The sequence below is a fragment of the Lytechinus variegatus genome, chromosome 5, assembly GCF_018143015.1.
Source record: "Lytechinus variegatus isolate NC3 chromosome 5, Lvar_3.0, whole genome shotgun sequence".
In the NCBI taxonomy this organism is placed as follows: Eukaryota; Metazoa; Echinodermata; class Echinoidea; order Temnopleuroida; family Toxopneustidae; genus Lytechinus; species Lytechinus variegatus.
The window spans coordinates 27,751,418-27,764,992 of NC_054744.1; the positions used below are offsets into that span (position 1 = coordinate 27,751,418).

General features: G+C 38.0%; 1 protein-coding gene across 1 annotated transcript; it reads right to left on the minus strand.

Annotated features, from left to right (window-relative positions):
* Nucleotides 1–402: 402 nt before the first annotated feature.
* On the minus strand, nucleotides 403–7,415 carry LOC121415390 (monocarboxylate transporter 4-like). The gene is made up of 3 exons (XM_041608588.1): nucleotides 7,268–7,415; nucleotides 2,870–3,007; nucleotides 403–866 (listed from the first exon to the last, which is right to left on the minus strand). The coding sequence occupies exons 1-3, from the start codon at nucleotides 7,383–7,385 to the stop codon at nucleotides 403–405; spliced, it is 720 nt and encodes a 239-aa protein (XP_041464522.1). The 5' UTR covers nucleotides 7,386–7,415.
* Between the last annotated feature and the right edge of the window lie 6,160 nt (nucleotides 7,416–13,575).

Here is a 13,575-nt window from a genome sequence, read left to right on the forward strand (position 1 = left end):
AGGAAGAGCTCTTTAGCATGTTTAGCCAGAATAGTAAATATCGTTGTCCTTGCACCAATAGTGAGACCATTGACGAAGGTAGCAGTTCCCAAAACGAGATAGTTATCTATCAATGGATCTATTAAGAGTACACACGCGTTAATGAAAGCACAGATGAAAGTGAGGCTCGAAGATGATAGCCACTTATGGTAGATGATTGGACCTTGGCCTAACCTACCAAGAATGTTTCCTATTCCTCCTATGGATGCCAGAAAAACTGCTCGGGATAGGGGAAACCCCTTTGCAACCCCATGTGGTATCAAGAAAACTACCCACGCGGAAATTACCAGTCCGCCAGAAAGATAGAACAGGCAAAATGTAAATAAACTCGATATTTCTGTGAATAGAGAAAGGCCAAAGAAATCAGAAACGGATCTCCATAACGTTCATTGCGCTAACGATATCCTGACTTTGAGCTTTTTTTGCCTGCTGGGAGCCTGATACTTGGTCCTCCATTTCTTGATAACTTGGACCTTCTAGTAGATCAATAGTTGTACCTTGCTCGGCCTGCAGATTTACATCATTCTCATTTGAACCTTTGTCCATTTCATCTACATGTGTCATTTCAGAAGTGTCTTCTGGATCTTCTTTTCTGCCTACCATCACCAACAGTAACGGCAGTGCGTACAACAAGATTCCACCTAGAATGAGCATGCAGCCTCTCCACCCATAGGTCTCTTTTAAAAATTCGGCCAGGATAGGTAAGATGATCATTCCTACTGGGGCTCCCGTTTCTGTAATGCCATAAAATAACGCGAAGTCCTCAGGCGGAATGAAAGTGTTGAACTGAATGAGCCCCGCGGCAAGAACAAATGAAAAGGCAACGCCTGCATAAAAAAAACATGTAAGAAACAATGAAATAAATAAAAGCCATCTTCAATTCAATTCGTTTATTCATTCAAATTTAAATACATAAATAAAGGTAAGTATACGGCGTCTCCAACAAAAAAAAGTTAATGGCAATTCAAATTTAGTATAATGTAAAAATTACTACATCATATTGTATATAATTTTATAAGCGTAAACTGGCATTTGTTTTGTACCACTGAAAAGTCAATTTCAAGTTTCTTTCAATTTCAGTATTCTCTAGCTATGGTCTATCATTTCTAAAAACAAATTAGAACCCTATTCTCTCTAATTAATGAAACAGTTAAAAGTGAAAAAGCGACACTACCCTCAAATCCTTTGTAAAATAATCCACGTACTGTCACGCAGGTGCTCGCCGTTTCTACGACACTTGTGTTTGAATCACTGTTTTGTCAAGATTTTATGTCATGCGATAAATTTTTAACATGGAATTCGATAGTAGATACCTGGCTCTTGGTTTGTGCATTCTTCATTCTGTTCAACTTCATTATCATATAGAAACGGGCAGTTGAAAATGTAAAAATATTTCTTCGCGTTTATCTCGAAAAGTGATTACGCGCATCAACGGTCACGGTCGCGTGTGCCACTTCGTGGATTCGGCGACGTTGATATAGATTTTCACATTTTCAACAGCCCGTTGTTCTATGATTGTGAAGTTTAACTGAATAAAGAATGCACATACCAAGACCCAGGTATCTACTCCTGCCTTCCATGTTAAAAACTTATCGAATGAAGATCAAATCTTGACATAGCAGTGATTCAAACACAAGCATGACAAGTGTCGTTTTGTGGAAAATATTACTTCACCGTGCGTAGAAACGGCGCGCACCTCCGTGTCATTTCGTGGATTATTTTACAAAGGAGTTAATTATCTCATTAATTAGAGAGAATTGGGTTCTAAATTTCGATAAAATGATAGACCATAGCCAGAGAATTCTAAAACTGAAAGATATTTAAAATTTAATTCTAAAACTGAAAGGTACTTAAAATTGACTTTTCATGTGATTTTGGTACGTTGTGCCACTTCGTGGATTCAGCGTCTAATGCGATATGGTCCATTGAACAAAGAGATATGAGTCTTCTTTCAGCACTTGTCAAAAAACCTCTCTTTCCAAGTTTTGTTATAACGTGGCATAAAGTGCCTGGTCCAATTACATCTTCATTGACTCATTTTATTTCATTTTTGTAGGTTATTGATATGTGGCACCTTTTAGAAGGGTCAGCAGCCAGCTTTTTCAACCAAACTGCATAACGAGCTTTCTTAAATTTTCCGTAGCATAAAATCCAAAGTTCTGATTGGTTGAAGATTGTTTTCAAAACAACAAGCACGGGTAATATGAAGACATTACCACATATGTGAAACCTTGCAGAGGCCCAGTGTGGGGACATTGGAATTTGCGTGGGTGTGTGGTCTTCATAATATGACCAATCAGAGCGCAGTATTCTTGTTTTTAAACTGCTAAATGTACTTGGCCTATGAAAAGCTGGCTGCTGACCCATCTAAGATACCTCTTCTTATAAAAATTATATCATATTAAAGCTTAGATCTTCAGCTCTATCATAATTTAAAATATTTTCGGGCCCAACCAGAAATTAAGAGTAAAAACAACAAGTTTTATTGCCTGAAAATAATGATTTTGTGTCATGTTTTGGATCAAACGTTTCACCTATGTTACAAAATCTTTTTAAAAATCCAGACACTTGACCTAAAGAAATGATTTTTCTTCTTTATAAAGATACCGAAAACACGACATTTGGTCAATATTTAGAGCAGCAATGGCCGAATAAAAAGAGGTGTTTTCGTCCGCACCAAGTTCATTAACAATGCAAAAACCCTCTAGTCATGAATATCACTTGGATAAAAGACGCTACTTTTTTAGGGCTTGCCGACTGACTGTGATAGTGTATTTAGTTTTGATTGATTGCAGTTACCCCAAAGTTAATGTATTCTAATTTGACTTACCTGAGATTACAAAACAGGTTGCCAGCTGGGCTATATTTGATGTAAAAGAGGAAGCCGCCAGACAAATTCCGCCAATCATACCAATTGCAGAGGATTGTTTCAAACTCAGGTACTTTATCGTCGGTAAGATAAAAGGTCCTGAAATGGCGTAAGCAAAAAATATATATGAATTAGCTTATAGTGCGCTCGTAAAATCATCTTATGATAATATTTTACTCGTATAATTTATACGTGTGGAACAGTGATGGAATGAAAGAGATTTACGGTTAAGGTATCGTGGAAAGGACCGTTTCCTTCATGTAATCTAAACTGGATTACAAAAGCAGTGACCAAACTTTTCAAGGGCACTGGCTGCACAAATTCCATTTACACTGTTAAAAATAATAGTAATTTTACAAAGAAAAATTACACGATGTTTATCTTTAAAAAAACGGACGACACAATGATCTAACAAACCAAACATATTTATGCAGTGAAATGTAAGTAACGTAGAATTACAAGTTTAAATTTGAAACAAAGTAAAATATCACAGGGCCAATCTTTGTAAAAATGGTTGTTGAGTGGGCTGGACGAAAACCATGCTGGCATGGATCAAGCAAGCTATTGTTTGACAGGTAGACCAAGAGCAACTTAACTATGTCCATTTGTAAGTCTCAGAAGTCATTTTATTATTAATTTGTATCCTGTGCCTGGGAGGCAAAAAGCAAACTGAATCACTAGGATCCACAAGTCTCTCCTCCAGAGAAAACTGATTTATACTCCATCTTGCAAACTATCTTGAATTTCTGAACATACTAGACTTTAAACCAGGAAATATGCACCGAAATTTGATGTTTAGTGTGAATAATGAGTCAGTTATGCCCATTTTCTGTGAATGGCGGCCATTTTGGACGCCATCTTGGATTACGGAAAACCCCCCATGGCGGATTTATGGGGACTTTTAGTATGTTATTCTGGACATTTTCCTGGACCTATCCTGAAAAAAGGGGTGTTACCAGAAATTTCCATGTTAAACCTATTGCTCTTGGCCTAAGGTAGTTATACACTCGATTAAACACATTTTTTATCTATTTAGACAAAACCGTTTGTACTGAGATTGGTCTATTATAGTTTGGCGGATTGCGGTATTAGAATTGTCACCACTTTTGAAGATTAGCGTTTCCATACATCAGGAATCCTCCCTGTGCACAGTGAAGTATTGACAATATGTGTCAATGGCGTAATGATGTAGTCAATAACTTCTTTAATTACATGTGCTGGAATTTGATCCTTATTACTTGCATTTCATTGATGTGTTTTTTAACATCTCGACTTGAGATCGGCTTAAAACTGAAAGTGGTTGATAATTGTTAAGTATTGATCCATATTGTCGTCAAAGGTAAACCTTTCTTTGCGTTTCAGCTGCCAGGTCAACGATTTGATAATTTAAGCGTGTGGCAATTACCTAAAATCCAAAAATATCCTAACCATTAAGACAGTTCTGGATAAACTTCTTGGGTTTTTAATCAGGAATTTATATTCTAGAAGATAGGGGGCTTTAATCAGAATATTTGGTGGCGGGGAAGGTTGACAAGCTTATCTTGGATAAGTTTTTTGCGCCGATTCTTATGAGAGTTTTATTGACTGTGATCACGATATTTTGGCCATTCTGGCTAATTTTTGACCAAAAATGACCAGTTTGACCACTCTTTGGAAAAAGGTCACGTAGTCACAAAATGCTTTTGCAAGCGTATCGAAGTAACAGGGTCTATCCTAAGTAAAAATCCATATTCTGGTTTTATTTGCCAAATCACAATTGTAGCGATCATTATTTGGCCATATTTTGATAAAAAATCACAATGTTTACGATTTATTCATTTATCTAAAGACATCGCAATCATAATTCTGATCGACATTTGTATCATATTTTTGACCAATAACTCATGGAAACTATGAAAAGGAGTAAAAGGAGCAATAAAAACATTTTGAAAGTGGTTATATAACTATAGCACTTTCAGAAGGGAACAGAAAGCTAAAAAGTAAACGGGTGCTGATCGCATATGAAAAAAAGTGAAATAGGGACAGCTTATCTCATACGAGAAAAGGCACTAAAAAGAAAGGGAGCACTTGTTAACTCATAAAACGGGTCCTTAGAGGACGGGAAAGGGCACACTGCACATGTTTGTAAGAGGGTATTTTTCTTAGGTGGAAATTCGGGACACATTTTAATGCTTCGACATGTGGGGGCATTGTTCCCCCTGTCCGCAGGATCCCCCCCCCCCCGATAAAGGGATCATTGGTTACAGCATTTTTTTCTCTCTTCTTTTTTGCTTTACAACGTTGGGGGCAAATTATGTGAGTAAGCAGGTTTTCATTTATCTTTAAATCATAAAAAAATCGGAAAATCGATAGAAACAGTGAACAGTAATTCATTACTACTCTGTTTTGAGGTATTTTAAGCTTTTTATGATGTATAATCATGATATTGTGTTATTTGTACAATTGTGTTTCATCCAATTGATGGTGAAATAATCAAGATGAGGATGAATAATTATTTTGTATAGCAGTCTTGTAACTTTTTTAATAGGGTCTTTATAAAAGAATGAATGCCTTTAAAGAAATGAAAATTTCCAATGTGCTGTTTCCTTGAAAATCGATGGATGGATAGGTAACAGTATCAAAACGTTTCGAAACGTATGTGTATAAAATGATATTGCCTTTAGGCAAAAATGAGCAGCATACATGTATTCAGGGATAAAGGTGGATTATATGAATTTCATGTAAAGAGTTGTGCTGCTAAACCCGCCATCTTCATCATGTTCATTACCATTGTCAACTCCAAAACCGCCATAGAACCTTTTTTTAGATTTTTCAAACTGTTATAATAAATTAGCCGGAGGAACCTTATAAATATTGATTTCATTCTACCCCGTATATAGAATTTGATATTTTAACAGGGTTCCATTTAATTTCAAACATTATCCTCTATTTATCTGAAGAAAAATCTCGAAATGCAATAATTCAAGTCTCGTTTTTCAGTTTATTTTATTTTTTTTAATATGTTTTTACACAATAAAAACGCTGTTTGATTTTATATTCAACACTGTCATTGTGTAACGTTGAAACGACACTTTTAAATATGTTTACTACATTTTAAATAAGTATTTAAAATCTTAAACAATTTTAAAACACAATTAATCTTCAATAAATCAAGCATGGTTGTTCAACATGTAAAATACATATATAGGGTATATATTTTTTGTGTAATTATGTAAACAACATAATTATTTATCTGTGATTGTTTTAAAATTGCATTGAATCCAAACCAAACTCTAACTTTTAGGTTTTTAGATTGGAAAAGAAAAAAAATCAATGTGTTATTGCATTCATATTTGTTTAGTGTTATCAAATTAATCTACTGATTTGATTTTAACAAATTGTATGTAAAATGCGAACAGGTCCATTGTAGAGAGCAGTTAAATTATGTTATTGCTGTGGTAATGCTATTACCTATCTGCCAATTATCGGTCAGTGCATGCATAAAACTACAAATTAATTAATTAATAAAGAAAGAATGAATTAAAAACCAGGCCTTGATAACAAAGGTGTTCCAGATCCAAATTACAGCAGTCATGCCTGTGGAGCATTTGTCGCATTTCATGGATTAAATGTCCTCGGAGCGATGAAGCTATCGTCACATTATACCGAGCAATCGCCGCGTTATGCGGAGCAATTGTCGCATTATGCGGAGCAAATGTCGGCAGAACAGCGGAGAAAATATCAGCGGAGCAATTGTCGTCCAATCGGAGCTGCTGCAGCAGTTGTCTGCGGAGCAAATATCGGCGGGGCTATTGTCGGCGGAGCAGTTGTGGGCGGAGCAAATATCAGTGGAGTACTTGTCGGCGGAGCAAATATCGTCGGAGCAATTGTGCGGAGCAATTATCGGAGGAGCAGTTGTCGCATTTTGCGTAGCAATTGTCTTGGAACCATTTTAAACCTCCTTTCACTTGGTTAGCTTGATCCTGATGGCTCACACTCGACGCTTCGCGCGATATTTCCAAAATGCAAACAGATAGCGCCGGTAAAAATACAAAGTCTATGGTATAGGACATGAAATTCATAAAAAGGTTATTTTTCGTTCTAATTTGACTGCTTAATTAATGTAGGGTTTATTTCAGTTGTTAAATGGCCTCTAATAATTTCCATTAAAGCCCGCCCCCACTTTATTCCATAATAAAATACAAAAAAAACCTAAAAATTGCCATCTGATTGTTATTTCTTGCATGGTCGGCCTACTCAGACCCCACCACTTTCCAAACCGCGGCCCCTGTATAGCAGGAATTCGACTTTGTTTCAACCAGCCGTTAAAAATAAATTATTTGTATTCATAGAAATGAGTGAAAATGCCCTTGCACTTACCAAATAGATATGCTAGGCCGCTGTAAACCCCAAAGATAAATCCAACCGTCCCCAGGTCAGAATTAATTTGGAAGACGACCTCCTCAATGAGCACGCCAAAACTCTTGACGACTCCCATCTCGATGAAACCGATGAAAAAGAATGACACGATGAATAGAGGGCGCTGCACTGTAGCGACCAATACTTACTAATTCTTGCTCCTGAGTTTTTGGCCCAAAATTTGGATTTTTGGTGATGTGTTGAATTGTATATTTGCCAGGATGTTATCAGGAAAAGTCTCCTTCACCTGGCTATGTTTTATTGTGCTTGTTATATGTGCTGTTTGTGAGATAAACTGACATTCCATGTATTTTATAACTCAGTACAATCACGATGATTATGTTCATGTTCATGTTATTATGTTACTGGTATGTTCATTGTTATGTTATTCTGTGAATTTTATGTCTGTTGCAAGAATTGTCAAGTTATACAATTATCCGTTTAGCGGACAAATAAATGAAATGAAATGAAATGCAAATTTTCTTAACGTGCCGAGTTTGGGGGTAGACATGTTTGTCATTCAGCCTTTGTAGAAAAAAAAACAAAAATGACAAAACAAACGAATGACAGTTTAAAAAAAAATTAATCAGCTCGAGAGCACAGGTCGGCACTCGCAGTCTTCACCTCTGTGTTATGGAAAACAATGTGGAGATATATATATATTTTTCCCAATAAACAACACAACAGGCAGGCAGCTTATCACGACAGGTGCTCACGAGCAAATGTAAATAAACAAAACAAGACCTCTGATTATGTAGTAAAACCTCAAACATTAACACGGACATCTGAAAGTACCTGCAATCACATTAACACACACGCGCGCGCACCGCGCACACACACACACACGCGCGCGCACACCTGCACTGCAAAATGGGAAAAGGATAGAGAGTATACAGAAGGCAGGGGCAGATTCAGCCTTCGCCAATAGGGAGGGGGTGGAATTTTGGGGTCCACCCGCCAGTCATAAGGACCACTGGTCATAATACCCGCTAGTTATAAGGACCGCTAGTCATAATAGTCATAAGGGTCGCTATTCATAAGGGGCTTTGTTCATAGAGGTCGCAAGTCATAATCAACGATGGGGTTCGCCATTCATAATCAAACAAGAGGGTCGCTAGTCATAATAAAGGACGAGGGTCGCCAGTCATAAGGAGGAAAAGGGTTCGTTGATCATAAGGGTCGCCATTCATAATAGTGGATGAGGGTCGCCAGTCATAATAGTAGAAGGGGTTCGCCAGTCATAATGGTAGATGAGGGTCGCTATTCATAATAGTAGAAAGGGTTCGCCAATCATAATAATGGATGAGGGTCGCCAGTCATAATAGTAGAAGGGGTTCGCCAGTCATAATGGTAGATGAGGGTCGTTAGTCATAATAGTAGATGGGGTTCGCCAGTCATAATAATGGATGAGGGTCGCCAGTCATAATATTAGAAGGGGTTCGCCAGTCATAATGGCAGATGAGGGTCGCTAGTTATAATAGTAGATGGGGTTCGCCAGTCATAATAATAGATGAGGGTCGCCAGTCATAATATTAGAAGGGGTTCGCCAGTCATAATGGCAGATGAGGGTCGCTAGTCATAACAGTAGATGGGGTTCGCCAGTCATAATAATAGATGAGGGTCGCCAGTCATAATATTAGAAGGGGTTCGCCAGTCATAATGGCAGATGAGGGTCGCTAGTCATAATAGTAGATGGGGTTCGCTATTCATAATAGTAGAAAGGGTTCGCCAGTCATAATAATGGATGAGGGTCGCCAGTCATAATAGTAGAAGGGGTTCGCCAGTCATAATGGTAGATGAGGGTCGTTAGTCATAATAGTAGATGGGGTTCGCCAGTCATAATAATGGATGAGGGTCGCCAGTCATAATATTAGAAGGGGTTCGCCAGTCATAATGGCAGATGAGGGTCGCTAGTCATAATAGTAGATGGGGTTCGCCAGTCATAATAATAGATGAGGGTCGCCAGTCATAATATTAGAAGGGGTTCGCCAGTCATAATGGCAGATGAGGGTCGCTAGTCATAATAGTAGATGGGGTTCGCCAGTCATAATAGTGGATGAGGGTCGCTATTCATAATAGTAGAAAGGGTTCGCCAGTCATAATAATGGATGAGGGTCGCCAGTCATAATATTAAAAGGGGTTCGCCAGTCATAATGGTAGAAGAGGGTCGCTAGTCATAATAGTAGATGGGGTTCGCCAGTCATAATGGTAGATAAGGGTCGCTATTCATAATAGTAGAAAGGGTTCGCTAGTCATAATAATAGATGAGGGTCGCCAGTCATAATAGTTGAAGGGGTTCGCCAGTCATAATGGTAGATGAGGGTCGCTAGTCATAATAATAGATGGGGTTCGCCAGTCATAATAGTGGATGAGGGTCGCTATTCATAATAGTAGAAAGGGTTCGCCAGTCATAATAATGGATGAGGGTCGCCAGTCATAATATTAAAAGGGGTTCGCCAGTCATAATGGTAGAAGAGGGTCGCTAGTCATAATAGTAGATGGGGTTCGCCAGTCATAATGGTAGATAAGGGTCGCTATTCATAATAGTAGAAAGGGTTCGCTAGTCATAATAATAGATGAGGGTCGCCAGTCATAATAGTTGAAGGGGTTCGCCAGTCATAATGGTAGATGAGGGTCGCTATTCATAATAGAAGAAAGGGTTCGCCAGTCATAATAATGGATGAGGGTCGCCATTCATAATCAAACAAGAGGGTCGCTAGTCATAATAAAGGAAGAGGGTCGCCAGTCATAAGGAGGAAAAGGGTTCGTTGATCATAAGGGTCGCCATTCATAATAGTGGATGAGGGTCGCCAGTCATAATAGTAGAAGGGGTTCGCCAGTCATAATGGTAGATGAGGGTCGCTATTCATAATAGTAGAAAGGGTTCGCCAATCATAATAATGGATGAGGGTCGCCAGTCATAATATTAGAAGGGGTTCGCCAGTCATAATGGCAGATGAGGGTCGCTAGTCATAATAGTAGATGGGGTTCGCCAGTCATAATAATAGATGAGGGTCGCCAGTCATAATATTAGAAGGAGTTCGCCTGACATAATGGCAGATGAGGGTCGCTAGTCATAATAGTAGATGGGGTTCGCCAGTCATAATAGTGGATGAGGGTCGCTATTCATAATAGTAGAAAGGGTTCGCCAGTCATAATAATGGATGAGGGTCGCCAGTCATAATATTAAAAGGGGTTCGCCAGTCATAATGGTAGATGAGGGTCGCTAGTCATAATAGTAGCTGGGGTTCGCCAGTCATAATAATGGATGAGGGTCGCCATTCATAATCAAACAAGAGGGTCGCTAGTCATAATAAAGGAAGAGGGTCGCCAGTCATAAGGAGGAAAAGGGTTCGTTGATCATAAGGGTCGCCATTCATAATAGTGGATGAGGGTCGCCAGTCATAATAGTAGAAGGGGTTCGCCAGTCATAATATTAGAAGGGGTTCGCCAGTCATAATAGTGGATGAGGGTCGCTATTCATAATAGTAGAAAGGGTTCGCCAGTCATAATAATGGATGAGGGTCGCCATTCATAATCAAACAAGAGGGTCGCTAGTCATAATAAAGGAAGAGGGTCGCCAGTCATAAGGAGGAAAAGGGTTCGTTGATCATAAGGGTCGCCATTCATAATAGTGGATGAGGGTCGCCAGTCATAATAGTAGAAGGGGTTCGCCAGTCATAATGGTGGATAAGGGTCGCTATTCATAATAGTAGAAAGGGTTCGCCAGTCATAATAATGGTCGCCAGTCATAATAGGAGAAAGGGTTCGCCAGTCATAATGGATGAGGGTCGCCAGTCATAATATTAGAAGGGGTTCGCCAGTCATAATATTAGAAGGGGTTCGCCAGTCATAATAGTGGATGAGGGTCGCTATTCATAATAATAGAAAGGGTTCGTCAGTCATAATAATGGATGAGGGTCGCCAGTCATAATAGTAGAAGGGGTTCGCCAGTCATAATGGTAGATGAGGGTCGCTATTCATAATAGTAGAAAGGGTTCGCCAGTCATAATAATGGATGAGGGTCTCTAGTCATAATATTAGAAGGGGTTCGCCAGTCATAATGGCAGATGAGGGTCGCTAGTCATAATAGTAGAAGGGGTTCGCCAGTCATAATAGTGGATGAGGGTCGCTATTCATAATAATAGAAAGGGTTCGTCAGTCATAATAATGGATGAGGGTCGCCAGTCATAATAGTAGAAGGGGTTCGCCAGTCATAATGGTAGATGAGGGTCGCTAGTCATAATAGTAGATGGGGTTCGCCAGTCATAATGGTGGATAAGGGTCGCTATTCATAATAGTAGAAAGGGTTCGCCAGTCATAATAATGGTCGCCAGTCATAATAGGAGAAAGGGTTCGCCAGTCATAATGGTAGATGAGGGTCGCTAGTCATAATAGTAGATGGGGTTCGCCAGTCATAATAATGGATGAGGGTCGCCAGTCATAATAGTACATTGTAAAAAATTAGGTGCTAATTTAGCGCTTACAGTGATTGTATAGTGATTGCACTGGGAGTGTTGGTTTTTTAGTTTAAATTTGAACTAGAAAATCAGCACTAGTAGTGCAGTCACTATACAAGCACTGTAAGTGCTGAATTAGCAATTAATTTTTACAGTGTAGTAGGGGTTTGCTAGTCATAATAGTAGATGAGCGTCGCTAGTCTTATTAGTAGAAGAGGGTCGCTAACCATGATAGTGGAAGGGGTTCGCCTGTCAGTAGAAGGGAACTTTGCTACATAATAGCTGAGGTGGGCGCAAAGCGTGAGAACACAAAAAAATGTGATTTTCAAGCCTAATATGTATTATATTGTAGTTCAAAAAGGGTATTTAATTTCGAATAAGAGCACATTTTTATTTTGAAAAATGGGATTTTTTTTAAATCATAACCAGCAGGAGCTATTAAAAATGACACCCTTTAGAAAGATAAATTATCTCATGTTATTGACATTACTTTTGTGACCATCCTGAAATGTTTTGTTGGACTTCAAGAACAGTATTTAGTTTTGAAAAAAGAGCACATTTCATTTTGCCAAAAGGCTTTTTCCTTTTGAAAAAGGGCATTTTTTTTTACCTACGGCGATTTTTTTTTTCATCATAACCAGCAGAAGTTGTTAGAAATGACACCCTCCCCTAAAAAAAAATCAAATTATCTTTAGGCGAAAAGGTGTAGATTGTGAATGATTCCAATAACAAGGAAATCTTCTTTGAATATATGCATTTAAGATAGTGTTGACTTAAACCTGTACCACAGTATTTTCTAAAAGCCTTTTTTTTTAATAAAGGTTTTTTTTTAAGAAAAATGTCTTTTCTATCTATATTATACTTTTTTTTAGTTGATGTTGAATATGATATGAGCATGAAATTATTCCTTCATATTATATATTTCATTTTTTGAAAAGGAAAAAAAACAAATATTCATTGTTTACAGGACACTCATTTTGTAAAGGATTTGGAAGAAAGCATCTTAAAGGAGTGGGAGGAAGGTTTTTTTCTCATATATATCATCTAATGCAATGCTATATTATTTGATAAAAACATACAACTTGTTATTAAGAGAGTAAAATGCGACACTGATGGAAAGTATGTTCCTTATTTCATTGATTTCATTGTATGGGCAAAATGACCCTAAATTTTTTAGATGTATTGAAAGTATCTTATTGGACTATGATGATCCTCATAAAATCCTATGTGGTGATTGGAACCTGGTCCAAAGTTTTGAGTCAGTGAGTTAATTTAGTTGATCCATGGCGTCAGTTAAATCCAAATCCAAAATGTTATACTTGGAGACAGCCCACACCATTGAAGCAAAGTAGAAAACATTATTTTTTTGATATCTTCAGATATTATTTCTTTGGTTAGAAAATGTGATATTTTTATTTTTATTTTTTTTTATTTTTTTTTTAAAAACAAGTGCACACCTAGTTACCAATAATGCATACAGCATTTCCATTTATTTGAAAGCAGGATAAAAGAGCATTGTAGATTAAATGCCTTGCTCACGGGCATAGCTGCTGCGGCCGGGGATCGAACCCCGGACTTTCCATGTATAGCCAGGCGCCTTAGACCACTCGGCCACGGCACCTCCACGATATCCTAAATATTGATTTAGGATATCGTACCGATCACACAATGATCAGCTTAGAGATTGTGTTAGCTAAATGTTTTTACAGTATCTTGATATTGTCTTCATGGTAAAGCTTTTGAAACTGTTAGAAAAGAGAAACTCAGATTTATTATTGATTATCAGTTGTTTTTTTATACACTGTTCAT

What these genes read in the sequence shown, in the direction of transcription:
- LOC121415390 (XM_041608588.1), bottom strand. Translation starts at nt 7,385, where the DNA reads ATGGGAGTCGTCAAGAGTTTTGGCGTGCTCATTGAGGAGGTCGTCTTC. An exon ending in CGGCCTAGCATATCTATTTG is followed by an intron (nt 3,008 to 7,267) that starts GTAAGTGCAAGG and finishes ACGCCATTTCAG; the next exon opens with GACCTTTTATCTTACCGACG. An exon ending in AACCTGTTTTGTAATCTCAG is followed by an intron (nt 867 to 2,869) that starts GTAAGTCAAATT and finishes TTTTTTATGCAG; the next exon opens with GCGTTGCCTTTTCATTTGTT.